General features: G+C 53.5%; 1 protein-coding gene across 1 annotated transcript in view; it reads left to right on the top strand.

The window, feature by feature from the left end:
• Window positions 1-16,657, top strand: part of PRDM12 (PR domain containing 12) — a 20,580-nt gene that overhangs the window by 2,370 nt on the left and 1,553 nt on the right. The window contains exons 2-7 of the mRNA XM_008581686.1: window positions 4-123; window positions 1,717-1,872; window positions 9,512-9,623; window positions 14,227-14,344; window positions 14,610-14,619; window positions 15,277-15,388. Coding sequence (XP_008579908.1) covers window positions 4-123; window positions 1,717-1,872; window positions 9,512-9,623; window positions 14,227-14,344; window positions 14,610-14,619; window positions 15,277-15,388 — 628 coding nt within the window. The remainder of the gene's footprint in view (window positions 1-3; window positions 124-1,716; window positions 1,873-9,511; window positions 9,624-14,226; window positions 14,345-14,609; window positions 14,620-15,276; window positions 15,389-16,657) is intronic.

Below are 16,657 nucleotides of genomic sequence, written 5' to 3' on the forward strand. Positions count from 1 at the left end.
GAGGGCCTCGGGATCTTCTCCAAGACATGGATCAAGGCGGGCACCGAGATGGGCCCTTTCACCGGCCGCGTCATCGCCCCAGAGCACGTGGACATCTGCAAGAATAACAACCTCATGTGGGAGGTACGCGCGGGCTGGGGGCGAGGGGCGAGGGGCGCAGGCCGCCGGCCCCGGGGACGGGGGTGGGACCCTGGAGCCCGGCCGCGGATTCCGTCCTCGCTAGGAGCCGCAGACGCTCCCGGGCCTGCCTGACGCCCCCTACGGCGGAACCCTGCGCCGCCAGGCGCCTGGCGCTCTCGAGCGCTCCCCACTTCTCTGCAAACCGTGTGGTCGTTGAGAAAAATTAGACTCTCATTCCTCCGGCCAATTCCAGAGATCACAGCTGTTGCTGACTCCACTTCACAGATGAGGCGTGAGACCCAGAGAGGCCGCGTCGCTTGCCCGGGGTCCCGATGTGGGAGCCACCTCTCCAGCCACCTGCAGGGGGGAAGGAGGTAGCCAGTAAGGGGATCCGAACCTTTAACCTTAGTGTTACCAGCACCCGGCTCTAACCAAGCGAGCTAACCGGCCAGCCCCGCACCTGCGTGCTTTCCCTGGGTGAGGAGTAGCAAGCAAAGCCCCTGAAGGCCTGCCCTGGGCTGGGGGTGAGGTGTGGCCAGAATGGAAAATGGTGGAGGCCTGTGCTTCTTGGCAATCACCTCCCAATGCCAGGGAGAATGACATTCGAAATGGTCATCGCATTGACTCAGATTTCTGAGTCCCCAGCTCGCAATCCACAGGATTCTCTCACCAGTCCTGAGTTATTATGACCATTTTACAGACGGTAACCAAGGTTCGGAGAGACTTCCATCCCAGGCCTTCTGGCCCCCAACCACCCATGCACTGCCAGATGCCAGGGAGGGCCACCTGCAGGACTAGGTCACTGCTGCAGTGCCTTCAGCTCCTGGGGCTCTCACCTTGCAGGACCAAAAGCCCACGGAGGCCAGGCTGGTGCACTCCCGTCCTAATCTCATATCCCCACCCTCCTGGGCTGCTCCTCCCCCCCACCCCCTTGCCCCCCCATGCCCATAGTTCCCACTTGGCAGATCCTGGAGGAGCCCAATATGACAAATCCTGCAGCTGGTCACAGGAGCAGGAGGAAGGGAACAGGGGGCTGGCCTAGAGGTCTCTCTTAACCTCACTTCTCCCTTCCCCGGAGGCCTGGGCCAGTCGTTACCTTCTCCAGTTGTTGCTGGATCAGGCAGTTGGGGTCCAGTTTGACCTCCGAGGCCCATGGCAGCTCCCACAAAGGGACTTAAGTGCCACAGTGAGCCAGCCTTTCCTCTGTAGGCTCCATGCCCCCCCCCAAGGTCCTGCTGGTGCCCCCACTGCTCTGGGGAGCATCTCTGCATCCCCTAGGAAAGGTAGCTGGAGGCCGCTTTGTCTGGTCAGCGATCCCTTGGAGCCCCTTTTCTTCTGGGGGTGGGGAGGACATGCGGGAGGAGCATGTCGTGGTCAACCCACGGGGCCTTGAAGAACAACCCCTGCTGGCCACTTCTAGCTGGCTAGCCTCAGGCAAGTCACTGTACTGCTGGAGTCTCCCTTTCTTCAACTGGAAAACAGCTGATAATAGCTGAATCCTCTTCTGGACTGTTGTGAGGATGGAGATTGTGTGTGCATAAGCCTGGCATGGGGCCCAGCCCTGCCTCACCTGGTCCCCGCTCCACCTGTGTCCAGGTCTTCAATGAGGATGGCACAGTCCGTTACTTTATTGATGCCAGCCAGGAGGACCACCGGAGCTGGATGACTTACATCAAGTGTGCACGCAATGAGCAGGAGCAGAATCTGGAGGTGGTCCAGATAGGCACCAGCGTCTTCTACAAGGCCATCGAGGTATGTGCGTGTACTGTTGTGCAGGGATGGGGGCGGGGGCACCTGGTGTGGGAGGTTGTGGGGCAACTGTGTCCAGGGGCCGCAGTGGACAAAGGGGAATTGGCACTGGCCCAGCCGGCCCCGCCCATATATCGTGGCCTTCAGGAACATGGCCTCCATGGGCAGCTTTTTGCACAGATCAGAAAGGATGGAACTTCCAACTTTATGCCATTATGAATGTCATGAGCATCTCAATAATGAGGTCCCTGGATATCGGCTGAGGGTGTCCTGGGGTTCAGAAGTCATAGAAATACAGAAAGTAAGATGCAAAAGGCAGCCCAGGGTATGCACTTGGGAGGGAGAGCGTGTGTCTGCAGAGGCTTATCTGTGCATTGCCCCTCATTCTGCATGCATGGGGCACCGATGACATATGGATCACGACACTAGTCTCAGTGATAGCTCACTGTGTCTCAAGATTCTCCCAGATGCTGTATATTTAATTATTCAATTTAATCCTAATGCAACTCCACTAGGAGGATTCTACGATTATCTCCAGTTTACAAACAAGAAAACTGGGTCTCCCTTGGTGGCAGGCAGGCCCAGAGCTCTTGCAGGGCCTTTGGGGGGAGTGTTAGCACTAATGGCTGTGTCTTGTGAGCCATCTCAGAGGAGGGAGAAAGGGCGAGACAGCCGACAGGTAAATAGCACATTCCACAGTGTGTGGGGAGCTTCCAGGGGGCTCAAGGCTGAGCCAGGGCCAGGGCCTGGGAGGGTTCAGGAGGTGGATGGGAAAAGGAGGTGTCCTGGCAGGGAGATGCTTGGGCAGCAGCTGATGGTGCAAAGAAGCAGGTGATATAGCCAAGGAGGGCCCCACTGTCCCTCAACAGTGTCCTTGGCAGGAAATTTGGATCCACTTCTGGCCCAGGAGTGGGGGAAACTGCTCTGACTCCCAGGGTCAGGTTGTTGGAGAGCATAGTGCAGGGGGCGGTACATGCTTCCAGAACACCTCTCTGCTTCCCCAGGGAAAGGCACAGGCAGGGGCTATGGGGTGGGGCTGAGGTGTGGTTAGGTTTTTGGGGTAGTCTGGAAGAGCCCCCTCAGGGCCAGAGAATGCCTTCCCTTAGTCCTTGCTCCATTTTCTCCCTGGAACTCAGAGCCTCAAGCTCTTTCTAAGACCCCCAGGGGCAGACAGGCCTAGTAGCTTACGGGACTGGGGTCTGGTTGTCCCTAAATAACCAGGCCCCAGGGAATCTCCCAGGGATGACACCAGGATGGCCTTTGCCTGAGTTCTAGCTGAGGGGTGGTCCCTGGAGGACCGGGAAGCAGAGGGTAAGGAAAGGTGAGCAGTTCCTTGATGGGTTCCAGTGAGGTGGTACGGCCATGAGGCAGTGTGAGGGTAGGACTGATGGTGGCCTAGGCCCGGGACAGAGGTGGCTCCTGTTACCACCGGCTGGGCCAACACCTCCTAGAACTGGCTTCCAGTGCAGCTGAACCTCACTTCTAGCAGAGAGCTCCCTCCTGGGTTTTCACCCCCTCACCCCCTCTTTCGCGCCCCCCACAGATCATCACAGTCACATTCCTTCCCAGCCATCCCGATGTAGATATGAAGGAGGGCACACACTCATCCCATCCCCCATGCACGTACATGCAAACACACACCCATGCACGTGAACACATGCACACTCACATGCATTTGAACACACCAGACAGGCAGGAATGCCTATGTCATTTGGGCAAGAGGCCTCCTGGCTGGGGTGAATGTGGGGACCCGAGTCTCTCATCTTGCCATGCAGGACACACTGGCTGAAAGCCGAACAGTCAGGAAGCATTGATAGATGTTTATACAGAAATTCAGAGTCAGAAGGCAAGGTGGCTGAAGAATATTTCTAGGAGGGATCTGAGTTTATATGATTTTTTTTTTTTTAAAAAGGTTGTCCACATTTGGTCAGGAATTTAAATAGATAAAAGAGGATCAGGATATACGAGTGTACTTCAAAAAGTTCATGGAGTAAATTGCATTATCTTTTCATTCTATTTTTCCAAGAACTTTTTAAAGTACCCTCATATATATATAATACATATAATATCATTTTTATGATATATATGATATGGATAGATAGATACCACCCATTTGGCTGTTGATGCTTTAGCATCAGCAAGCCTACTAAGAAGGGACTGTCTGAGTAAGGGACAAAAATACGAAATACCACTCGGTTACTTTCAGTAAGGATGTTGGGCACATTTTTCGTGGTGGCAATTTTCTCAGACCATTTTCTCACAATGTCAGATTCCACTTACCAGATATATCGTGTGTCCGGGTGTGTGTGAGCACCTCGTGGCAGGGCGCAGGCTGAGCTCGCTCGGCCCTCTGGGCTAGATCAGGAGGTACTGCTGTTTGCCGGGGCCACTCCCCGGTCGTCTCCGGAATAAATCGGCTGCTGTTCTGTTTGTGTGCGAGAGTTAGTCAAGGACAGGGACCTTTGCCGTGATCTGTTTTCTTACTTTTTGCCACTCAGAGCTGCTATTTATATTTCATCACAGTAACCCATTACTTGCCAAAAAAATGGGAAGGATCATCTTTATTTCATAAGCAGAATATACTATTGCAGCTCTGAAATTTTCCACAAATACCAAACAACAGCCCTCCAAACAGAGCCAAAGGCAATGGAGTTTCAGAGGCCAGGCAGTCAGGGGAGAATCCCCAGGCGGTTTTTGCATCCGGCTGGATCTACTGAAATGTTACCTCTGGGGCAACCCCAGCTTACTTCAGTCAAGAAGAATTTACTATGACCTCAGGTGCCTAAAATGACATTTCTAGAACATACCCAGTACATAGCAAGTGGACACCGAATGTTGCATGAATAAAAGTCTTTCTGCAGGTGATGGGGGCTGAGTTGAATGGGGAATGCACAGGGACCCAGTTCTTCCAGGGAAACAAAACTGGTTGCCTTGGAGGCAAGATTTTGTCAGACTCCTGAAGTTGGTACAAGGAGAGAACTTTGGGATAAGTTATTAAAACTTTGTAATTGGGAAGAAAATTCTGTCTTTCCCTTCCTGTTTTTTTGGCAAATTATTGCTCCCTAGAATGTGGGCTTTTTCATTCTGCCGTTTTCCTTCTTGCTTCGGGCAGCTGAGATTTTATTTTTCCCTAGAGCTCTGTAGCCACATCTCTCTCTTTTCTTGACTCTATAAGGACAAGCTTCATTTCTCTTTGGACCTTGTTCATCAGTGGGTGCAGTTAAGGTGCTCTAATTATTAATAATAATTATCAGTAATAATGTGACCATAGGTGGAGAATTTACCAAGTGCCTCTCTAAAGGATCATAACAACTTTTAAAAAAATAGAACCCGCTTGGCCCTGTGAGGTCCTCTTTGTTAATATCCCCGTTTTAATGCTGATAAAACTAAGTTCAGGGAGATGATGGGAAGTTGTGGGGCTGTGATTTGAACCCAGGCCTGTCTGACCCCAGAGCTGGAGGGCTTTATCACCATGCCGTGTGGCCTCCCTGGCCAATATCTATTTGCTGGAACTCTATTAATTGGTGTGTCGGGACATCTGTGGTACAATGGAAATTGATGTTCGTCCAGATGACATTGAGATCCTGCTACGCCAGGGCTTCTGCGCCACGCGGGGAAGAGGAGGGGACCAGAGCCTCCTGGGAACATGGTCAATGGTGTGACATGAATTTATATTAGGAAAACAAACCAAAACCCCCATCATTTCCAATTTTTAAGAAAAATTCAGAAAGCGGGGCAGGACAAAACTTCTGGGCCGATAGGAAAGGTTAGAAAACATGAGTTGAGAGGTCGTGTAATTTGTCAACAAAAGATTCAGGCACTGATATTCCCGCAGAGTTTTAGCGACGTGGATTTTACGGCAAGGGACTCAGTTCTTCTGGAAATTGCTTTGTTTTTTGTATATCCTGGGCCGATCTCTGCTTCCCAGGAAAGAGAGAAGCCGCTGACTCTGGTTCTCTGGTGACAGCCCCGGCTGGGCCAGGCTGGTGGGTCGGCAGTAAGGAAACAATGCTTAGTGAGGGGGCTTGGAGAGGACCGTGGCCGTTCTTTGCACTTAGGTGGTCAGCTGGGGGGGTCCTCAGGGGCCTCTAGACAGTAGTTCCAGGATCTCAGGGAAGGAGCTGCAGGTTCCTGGGTCTCCTGGGCTTGATCACAGGAGTTTGTTGGAGGAAAGGTGCCTGGGAGCAGGCAGAGACTCGAGGTCCTGGCACCGGGCTCTGAAGGGCTGACAGCGACTCCCAGCCCCTGGCTCTGTTCAGGGGAGGCTGCCACCCCCGCCACTAGTAGCCCAGCTGTCAGGGGATAAGTGTCACTCTCAATTCCAGTAGGTTCTTCTTAATAGATTTTCTTTCTAAAAAAAAATTTTTTTTGCTTCGTTTTGTGTGTGTATAGAAGTAATATGTGGTCATTATTTTTTTAAAAGATCAGATGCATCATGTGGAAAGTGGAAGTCACTCTGCCCATATTGCTGCTGCCCATGAACCTTAAGTCAGCATTTTTTAATAGTCTCAAAATGACAAACCTTTCCGGGGAAAGACACAGAAAACCAGCAACAGCGGCATCCAGAGTGGGAGAGAGAGTTACTTTTCATTAAATACCCTGTTACATGTTTATACCTTTTAGTCCATGTGCCTACGAGGCAGTTTTAATTTTTAAATTAATTAGTAAAATGAATTTTAGTACATTTCAAGAATTTGTTAGTAAATAAATGACTCATCCTTATACTGAAATAGTTACCATTGAAGCTCTTATTTAAAAAATAATATTCCAAATAATTATTTTGAGTAGTAATATTCAAGACTTGTATAATCCAAGATGTGCTGGCTCTGATCCTCATTCATCATCACCGTTATATTATTATTATTATCACATTTATTTTATATTTAATGATAGTTGGTATTTTCAATTAAAATGAAAAGGCCAGCGTTGACTTAGGGTTGGATTCCCAGAGGGCGAGTTTGGAGGTAGAGACGTGGCTCGGGGCAACACCAGTCAGGGCTTGCCTCCCGTCCCTCCCACATCTGTGCTGGAGGAGTCGGCGGTGGCACTGGCATGGGGCTGGTGTCCTGGCGTGGGGCTCTTGTCCTACACTGAAGGCAAAGCCCCAAGTCACCCTGAGCTTTAACCATGCTAGCAGCCTAGTGGCTCTGTGGGCCACTGCTGCAGGGACTTGATACAACAGAAATCAATGTCTGCTGCTCTGAGAGGTTGGCGAGCTTGTGGAAAACAAACACCAGAACTTCTGTGGCTCGACTGCACAAAGAGTTTATGCACGCGGCCCAGCTGGATCCCAGTAACTACTCAGTGAGGCCAGAGCCAAGTGCCTGCCCCTGTTTTACACTGGAGGAAACTGAGGCCTCATGACATGAGGCAGCTCGCCCAAGGCCTCTCACTCAGCAGATGGGGAGCTCCAGTGCGCCCCAACACGTCTGACTCCAGGCCTGAGCCGGAGCCCTCTTCAGTGCTGTCTCCTGACGGGGCATGTGCACATGGTCTGGGGGGCGGGGGGGAGTTGCTTTAGAAGAACTGCAACATATAAACGTTTCGTTTCATCTGAGACTTTAAGCCAGAGGTCAGGACAATGCTGGAGGTGACTTACGATCAGAATTGTACGGTTGGGGGCTGGCCCGGTGGCGCACTGAAGAGTGTGCCGCTTGGGAATGTGGCGGTGCTCCCGCCGAGGGTTCGAATCCCATGTGGAGACCGGTTCCCGCTCACTGGCTGAGCGCGGTGCGGCGCAACACCGAGGGTTGTGATCCCGTTACCGGTCAGTAAAAAAGACAAAAAGGAAAAAAAAAAAAAAAAGAATTGTACAGTTGGGAGGACCTCGAGGATGGTGTACCCTGACCCCCTCATTTGAGGAGACAAATTTAGAGAGGAAGAGTGACTTGCCTAAGGACACACAGACCCCTGGGGACAGAGGGCCTATCTGCACCATCTCGTGGAACGGCTTCCTTCACATTAATTTATCTTAAATATTTTAGTTCCATCATCTGCTTTTCTGAGGAGTTCATACAACCTCTCTCTTCTCTGTCCCTTTTGCAGCAGGGATCTCCAGCTCTGACCTGCTGGCCTCCTGGACAGCGGCCATGACTAAATGACCAGACAGGCCACGAGGACATTCGTGGCAGTGCCAGATTCCAATCTGCCCGCTTTCTCTGAGGCACAGCCAGATTTCCCTCGGGGTCAGGGACTGCACTTGCTTTTCCATATTCAAACCCCATCAGTCCGAGCTGGCATGGCACTCTCCCGCTGGCTTCCCATCACTCACTGACCTGAGGCTTGCCCTGCTGCCCGTGGCCCATAGGGTCAGGTGGGAAGGGGCTGGGTATCAGGAGGACAGCAGTCACTGGGTCCCTCGTACCTTCCCGTTCCCACCCCTCCTCTCCCAGCTTCTCTTCTTTTCAGGGTCGAGCAGAGCTCACTGTGACAGTCTCAGGGTCTTCCAGGCTCTGAGCAGAGGATGGAAGGCGTGGTGATAAGAACAGGCAGGGCTCGCAGGCCAGCACCAAATGGGACGGGAGGGGCCTTCCCTGTGACCACGGAGGCTGGGGGGAGGGTCCTACTCTGGGGTGCTCTCCCACACCCCTAGGTGGAATCCATGTGATGTTCTGTGCTTCAGCTGAAGGACGGCCCACCAGGAAAACTAACCAGCTGTTGCTGGGGGCTGTCCAGGTTTCTCAGGGCACATCAGACAGTGACCCTCAGAGGTAGGTGCCAAAGCCAGCACTTCTGGGGCCAGGCCTCAGGATGGTGATGGGCTGTCCCTTCTTTCATTTGCCCTACCTGGCTGGGGCCTGAAGGTTCTCCCTTGGGAGCAGTAACTGGCCTTCACCAAAGGCCTGATGGGCCCCTGGGATGACCGGGGGTGTGGGGGTTTGTGGTCAGTGCTGGCTCAGGAGCAGGCCTGCCACGCTTCCCTGAATTGCCACCGCAAAACCTCCAATCGACACCGTCCCCGTTTCCACGGGGCAGGTCCTCCCCTGTGAGAAGCAAAGCCCTGTCACCATGTGTGGGGGGTCTCATAGACCTAGGACATGGCGAAATGGATTTTGATTTTGTTTAAGGCTGTGTACGCCAGTATTCCCTGCGGTGGAGGTGTTCGTCAATGGAATGTTTCTTTTTTAGCATCTGCCATGTGCATAGAATCACACAGAGCTCTGCGCTGGGGAGGGAAGTACGCATGACATAGTGCTGCCTGTGGGTGTGTTGAACAAGAGATGTTTCCAGAACATTATCCAGCAGGGTGTAACCAGGTACCATAGGGTGCCCCACAGCCCACGCTCCGCTCCTCGGGAACATCTGACTCAGCCCTGCAGCCCTGAGGGCTGGCCGACTCTGGTTCCCCTGGGTGAGAAATGAAAAGTTTCCTAGCTTTCCACCTTCCTCGTTCCCAGGATTCCATTCTGTTGCTGTCAGCTTGGAAGCTCTCTTGTGACTGGAGCTAGGACAGAGACGGCGAGAAGGCCTGGGCCTTCTGTGTCTATGCAGCTTGCTGGAGATGGCTCGCTGGAAATGAACCCAAGTGTGGCTTTCTCAGAGCTGAGAGTGGATCCACATCTCCTGGCTGAGACCAGGAGACCCCTGACTCTTGCCGCCCGGCCACTGCCTCCCTGATCTCCTCGTGCCTCCTTCCCTGCAGATGATCCCTCCGGACCAGGAGCTGCTGGTGTGGTATGGGAACTCGCACAACACTTTCCTGGGGATCCCTGGCGTGCCTGGGCTAGAGGAGGAGCAGAAGAAGAACAAGCATGGTAGGTATTCCCCATGGGGCCACGGTGACAAAAGACCCGCAGAGGGGGGAGCTCGGGAAGGGGGAGAGAGAGTGTGGTGGAGGGAGGGAGAATCCTGGCCTCCAGAGACCCTGCTTCAACCTCCACAGCATCGAGCAGATGGGACCTACTGGTCCAAGGAAGCCGATGCCCCTGGAGCTGCCAGCATGGTCTGAGTATGGGTGGAAGACAGTCCTCCTTGCTGTCTGGCCAGAGTAGGCTGTCTAGGGCAGGTGCGGGAGATCCCAGAGAGACAACAGGGTGTGGCAGGAGGAGAGAGGGGTTAGGCAGCAGGAGCCTGGATCAAGTTCTAGTTCTGCTGTGCAATCTTGGGAATGGCTCTGTACCTCAGTTTCCCCATCTGTAAAGAAAAGGTGTGAGTGAAATGACCTCTAAGTTCCCTTCCAGCTCTGATAATCTGTGCATTTCCTAGCCCTGTCCCTGGGACCTGATGCAGGGACTGGCACAGAGTAGATGTCCAGTATAAACCTGCTGAATGAATGCGGGGGCAGTGTGTGCCTGTGGAGGGGGGGTGTGGAGGGGAACACTGCCCATCCTGATAGAGGCCATTTGCCCAAGACCTGTTTCATGCCAAGTATGGGGCTAAACCTTTGACAGGTATCATCCCACTGGCTTCACATAAACCCCTGTGGAATTTGATTATCCTTATTTTTAGAAGACAAACCTGAGGCTCAGGAACTACTTACTGTCTATTGAGCCCCTGCTGGGCAGCTAATGTTTTACCAACGTGAATTTCTCTGACCCTTCCCACAGACTTGTGGAGGCGATGCTTTTTTGCCTCCATTTCAGGAATGAGAAAACAGACGTGCAGCTCTGGTACAGAGCGTGCACTCAATAAAGATTAGTGGGATGAATAAGTGAAGGCGGTTTGGGGGGTGATTATCACAGATGCTACCCTTTACGGAAAGCCTCCCATTAGCCAGGCACTTCTCATGCACGGGCTAAGGCAGGTAGATCTAGTGCCTAGCGAAGAGGACGCCTTCCACAGACGTCAGTTCCTCTGATCACCTCGCGTGATCGTGCATGGCCCCGTCAGGGGATACCAGGTTCCCGTTCTACCGATGAGAAAGCTGAGGTTTCGTGAGACTGAGTCCCCGAGGTCTCCCAGCGCGCTCTGGAGTCCCGCTCCCAGCTGACCCCGATCCGGCGCCCTGGCCAATGCATCCGAGCACCCCGCCCCCGCGATCGGAGGCGCGCGGGGGGCCCCGGGAGCGGACGGGGGCGCGCACCGGGTGGGGGGCGTGCGGCGGCGCGTGCTCTAACGGGACTGCTCTCTCTCCCCCTCCCCCCGCCCCCCNTCAGAAAGCGGGGCAGGACAAAACTTCTGGGCCGATAGGAAAGGTTAGAAAACATGAGTTGAGAGGTCGTGTAATTTGTCAACAAAAGATTCAGGCACTGATATTCCCGCAGAGTTTTAGCGATGTGGATTTTACGGCAAGGGATTCAGTTCTTCTGGAAATTGCTTTGTTTTTTGTATATCCTGGGCCGATCTCTGCTTCCCAGGAAAGAGAGAAGCCGCTGACTCTGGTTCTCTGGTGACAGCCCCGGCTGGGCCAGGCTGGTGGGTCGGCAGTAAGGAAACAATGCTTAGTGAGGGGGCTTGGAGAGGACCGTGGCCGTTCTTTGCACTTAGGTGGTCAGCTGGGGGGTCCTCGGGGGCCTCTAGACAGTAGTTCCAGGATCTCAGGGAAGGAGCTGCAGGTTCCCGGGTCTCCTGGGCTTGATCACAGGAGTTTGTTGGAGGAAAGGTGCCTGGGAGCAGGCAGAGACTCGAGGTCCTGGCACCGGGCTCTGAAGGGCTGACAGCGACTCCCAGCCCCTGGCTCTGTTCAGGGGAGGCTGCCACCCCCGCCACTAGTAGCCCAGCTGTCAGGGGATAAGTGTCACTCTCAATTCCAGTAGGTTCTTCTTAATAGATTTTCTTTCTAAAAAAAAATTTTTTTTGCTTCGTTTTGTGTGTGTATAGAAGTAATATGTGGTCATTATTTTTTTAAAAGATCAGATGCATCATGTGGAAAGTGGAAGTCACTCTGCCCATATTGCTGCTGCCCATGAACCTTAAGTCAGCATTTTTTAATAGTCTCAAAATGACAAACCTTTCCGGGGAAAGACACAGAAAACCAGCAACAGCGGCATCCAGAGTGGGAGAGAGAGTTACTTTTCATTAAATACCCTGTTACATGTTTATACCTTTTAGTCCATGTGCCTACGAGGCAGTTTTAATTTTTAAATTAATTAGTAAAATGAATTTTAGTACATTTCAAGAATTTGTTAGTAAATAAATGACTCATCCTTATACTGAAATAGTTACCATTGAAGCTCTTATTTAAAAAATAATATTCCAAATAATTATTTTGAGTAGTAATATTCAAGACTTGTATAATCCAAGATGTGCTGGCTCTGATCCTCATTCATCATCACCGTTATATTATTATTATTATCACATTTATTTTATATTTAATGATAGTTGGTATTTTCAATTAAAATGAAAAGGCCAGCGTTGACTTAGGGTTGGATTCCCAGAGGGCGAGTTTGGAGGTAGAGACGTGGCTCGGGGCAACACCAGTCAGGGCTTGCCTCCCGTCCCTCCCACATCTGTGCTGGAGGAGTCGGCGGTGGCACTGGCATGGGGCTGGTGTCCTGGCGTGGGGCTCTTGTCCTACACTGAAGGCAAAGCCCCAAGTCACCCTGAGCTTTAACCATGCTAGCAGCCTAGTGGCTCTGTGGGCCACTGCTGCAGGGACTTGATACAACAGAAATCAATGTCTGCTGCTCTGAGAGGTTGGCGAGCTTGTGGAAAACAAACACCAGAACTTCTGTGGCTCGACTGCACAAAGAGTTTATGCACACGGCCCAGCTGGATCCCAGTAACTACTCAGTGAGGCCAGAGCCAAGTGCCTGCCCCTGTTTTACACTGGAGGAAACTGAGGCCTCATGACATGAGGCAGCTCGCCCAAGGCCTCTCACTCAGCAGATGGGGAGCTCCAGTGCGCCCCAACACGTCTGACTCCAGGCCTGAGCCGGAGCCCTCTTCAGTGCTGTCTCCTGACGGGGCATGTGCACATGGTCTGGGGGGCGGGGGGGAGTTGCTTTAGAAGAACTGCAACATATAAACGTTTCGTTTCATCTGAGACTTTAAGCCAGAGGTCAGGACAATGCTGGAGGTGACTTACGATCAGAATTGTACGGTTGGGGGCTGGCCCGGTGGCGCACTGAAGAGTGTGCCGCTTGGGAATGTGGCGGTGCTCCCGCCGAGGGTTCGAATCCCATGTGGAGACCGGTTCCCGCTCACTGGCTGAGCGCGGTAGTTGGGGGCCGGCCCGGTGGTGCACTGAAGAGTGTGCCGCTTGGGAACGTGGCGGTGCTCCCGCCGAGGGTTCGAATCCCATGTGGAGACCGGATCCCGCTCACTGGCTGAGCGCGGTGCGGCGCAACACCGAGGGTTGTGATCCCGTTACCGGTCAGTAAAAAAGACAAAAAGGAAAAAAAAAAAAAAAAAGAATTGTACAGTTGGGAGGACCTCGAGGATGGTGTTCCCTGACCCCCTCATTTGAGGAGACAAATTTAGAGAGGAAGAGTGACTTGCCTAAGGACACACAGACCCCTGGGGACAGAGGGCCTATCTGCACCATCTCGTGGAACGGCTTCCTTCACATTAATTTATCTTAAATATTTTAGTTCCATCATCTGCTTTTCTGAGGAGTTCATACAACCTCTCTCTTCTCTGTCCCTTTTGCAGCAGGGATCTCCAGCTCTGACCTGCTGGCCTCCTGGACAGCGGCCATGACTAAATGACCAGACAGGCCACGAGGACATTCGTGGCAGTGCCAGATTCCAATCTGCCCGCTTTCTCTGAGGCACAGCCAGATTTCCCTCGGGGTCAGGGACTGCACTTGCTTTTCCATATTCAAACCCCATCAGTCCGAGCTGGCATGGCACTCTCCCGCTGGCTTCCCATCACTCACTGACCTGAGGCTTGCCCTGCTGCCCGTGGCCCATAGGGTCAGGTGGGAAGGGGCTGGGTATCAGGAGGACAGCAGTCACTGGGTCCCTCGTACCTTCCCGTTCCCACCCCTCCTCTCCCAGCTTCTCTTCTTTTCAGGGTCGAGCAGAGCTCACTGTGACAGTCTCAGGGTCTTCCAGGCTCTGAGCAGAGGATGGAAGGCGTGGTGATAAGAACAGGCAGGGCTCGCAGGCCAGCACCAAATGGGACGGGAGGGGCCTTCCCTGTGACCATGGAGGCCGGGAGGAGGGTCCTACTCTGGGGTGCTCTCCAACACCCCTAGGTGGAATCCATGTGATGTTCTGTGCTTCAGCTGAAGGACGGCCCACCAGGAAAACTAACCAGCTGTGGCTGGGGGCTGTCCAGGTTTCTCAAGGCACATCAGACAGTGACCCTCAGAGGTAGGTGCCAAAGCCAGCACTTCTGGGGCCAGGCCTCAGGATGGTGATGGGCTGTCCCTTCTTTCATTTGCCCTACCTGGCTGGGGCCTGAAGGTTCTCCCTTGGGAGCACGGAGGCTGGGGGGAGGGTCCTACTCTGGGGTGCTCTCCCACACCCCTAGGTGGAATCCATGTGATGTTCTGTGCTTCAGCTGAAGGACGGCCCACCAGGAAAACTAACCAGCTGTTGCTGGGGGCTGTCCAGGTTTCTCAGGGCACATCAGACAGTGACCCTCAGAGGTAGGTGCCAAAGCCAGCACTTCTGGGGCCAGGCCTCAGGATGGTGATGGGCTGTCCCTTCTTTCATTTGCCCTACCTGGCTGGGGCCTGAAGATTCTCCCTTGGGAGCAGTAACTGGCCTTCACCAAAGGCCTGATGGGCCCCTGGGATGACCGGGGGTGTGGGGGTTTGTGGTCAGTGCTGGCTCAGGAGCAGGCCTGCCACGCTTCCCTGAATTGCCACCGCAAAACCTCCAATCGACACCGTCCCCGTTTCCACGGGGCAGGTCCTCCCCTGTGAGAAGCAAAGCCCTGTCACCATGTGTGGGGGGTCTCATAGACCTAGGACATGGCGAAATGGATTTTGATTTTGTTTAAGGCTGTGTACGCCAGTATTCCCTGCGGTGGAGGTGTTCGTCAATGGAATGTTTCTTTTTTAGCATCTGCCATGTGCATAGAATCACACAGAGCTCTGCGCTGGGGAGGGAAGTACGCATGACATAGTGCTGCCTGTGGGTGTGTTGAACAAGAGATGTTTCCAGAACATTATCCAGCAGGGTGTAACCAGGTACCATAGGGTGCCCCACAGCCCACGCTCCGCTCCTCGGGAACATCTGACTCAGCCCTGCAGCCCTGAGGGCTGGCCGACTCTGGTTCCCCTGGGTGAGAAATGAAAAGTTTCCTAGCTTTCCACCTTCCTCGTTCCCAGGATTCCATTCTGTTGCTGTCAGCTTGGAAGCTCTCTTGTGACTGGAGCTAGGACAGAGACGGCGAGAAGGCCTGGGCCTTCTGTGTCTATGCAGCTTGCTGGAGATGGCTCGCTGGAAATGAACCCAAGTGTGGCTTTCTCAGAGCTGAGAGTGGATCCACATCTCCTGGCTGAGACCAGGAGACCCCTGACTCTTGCCGCCCGGCCACTGCCTCCCTGATCTCCTCGTGCCTCCTTCCCTGCAGATGATCCCTCCGGACCAGGAGCTGCTGGTGTGGTATGGGAACTCGCACAACACTTTCCTGGGGATCCCTGGCGTGCCTGGGCTAGAGGAGGAGCAGAAGAAGAACAAGCATGGTAGGTATTCCCCATGGGGCCACGGTGACAAAGACCCGCAGAGGGGGGAGCTCGGGAAGGGGGAGAGAGAGTGTGGTGGAGGGAGGGAGAATCCTGGCCTCCAGAGACCCTGCTTCAACCTCCACAGCATCGAGCAGATGGGACCTACTGGTCCAAGGAAGCCGATGCCCCTGGAGCTGCCAGCATGGTCTGAGTATGGGTGGAAGACAGTCCTCCTTGCTGTCTGGCCAGAGTAGGCTGTCTAGGGCAGGTGCGGGAGATCCCAGAGAGACAACAGGGTGTGGCAGGAGGAGAGAGGGGTTAGGCAGCAGGAGCCTGGATCAAGTTCTAGTTCTGCTGTGCAATCTTGGGAATGGCTCTGTACCTCAGTTTCCCCATCTGTAAAGAAAAGGTGTGAGTGAAATGACCTCTAAGTTCCCTTCCAGCTCTGATAATCTGTGCATTTCCTAGCCCTGTCCCTGGGACCTGATGCAGGGACTGGCACAGAGTAGATGTCCAGTATAAACCTGCTGAATGAATGCGGGGGCAGTGTGTGCCTGTGGAGGGGGGGTGTGGAGGGGAACACTGCCCATCCTGATAGAGGCCATTTGCCCAAGACCTGTTTCATGCCAAGTATGGGGCTAAACCTTTGACAGGTATCATCCCACTGGCTTCACATAAACCCCTGTGGAATTTGATTATCCTTATTTTTAGAAGACAAACCTGAGGCTCAGGAACTACTTACTGTCTATTGAGCCCCTGCTGGGCAGCTAATGTTTTACCAACGTGAATTTCTCTGACCCTTCCCACAGACTTGTGGAGGCGATGCTTTTTTGCCTCCATTTCAGGAATGAGAAAACAGACGTGCAGCTCTGGTACAGAGCGTGCACTCAATAAAGATTAGTGGGATGAATAAGTGAAGGCGGTTTGGGGGGTGATTATCACAGATGCTACCCTTTACGGAAAGCCTCCCATTAGCCAGGCACTTCTCATGCACGGGCTAAGGCAGGTAGATCTAGTGCCTAGCGAAGAGGACGCCTTCCACAGACGTCAGTTCCTCTGATCACCTCGCGTGATCGTGCATGGCCCCGTCAGGGGATACCAGGTTCCCGTTCTACCGATGAGAAAGCTGAGGTTTCGTGAGACTGAGTCCCCGAGGTCTCCCAGCGCGCTCTGGAGTCCCGCTCCCAGCTGACCCCGATCCGGCGCCCTGGCCAATGCATCCGAGCACCCCGCCCCCGCGATCGGAGGCGCGCGGGGGGCCCCGGGAGCGGACAGGGGCGCGCACCG

This window comes from Galeopterus variegatus, unplaced genomic scaffold (genome assembly GCF_000696425.1).
Source record: "Galeopterus variegatus unplaced genomic scaffold, G_variegatus-3.0.2 Scaffold2432, whole genome shotgun sequence".
Lineage (NCBI taxonomy): Eukaryota > Metazoa > Chordata > Mammalia > Dermoptera > Cynocephalidae > Galeopterus > Galeopterus variegatus.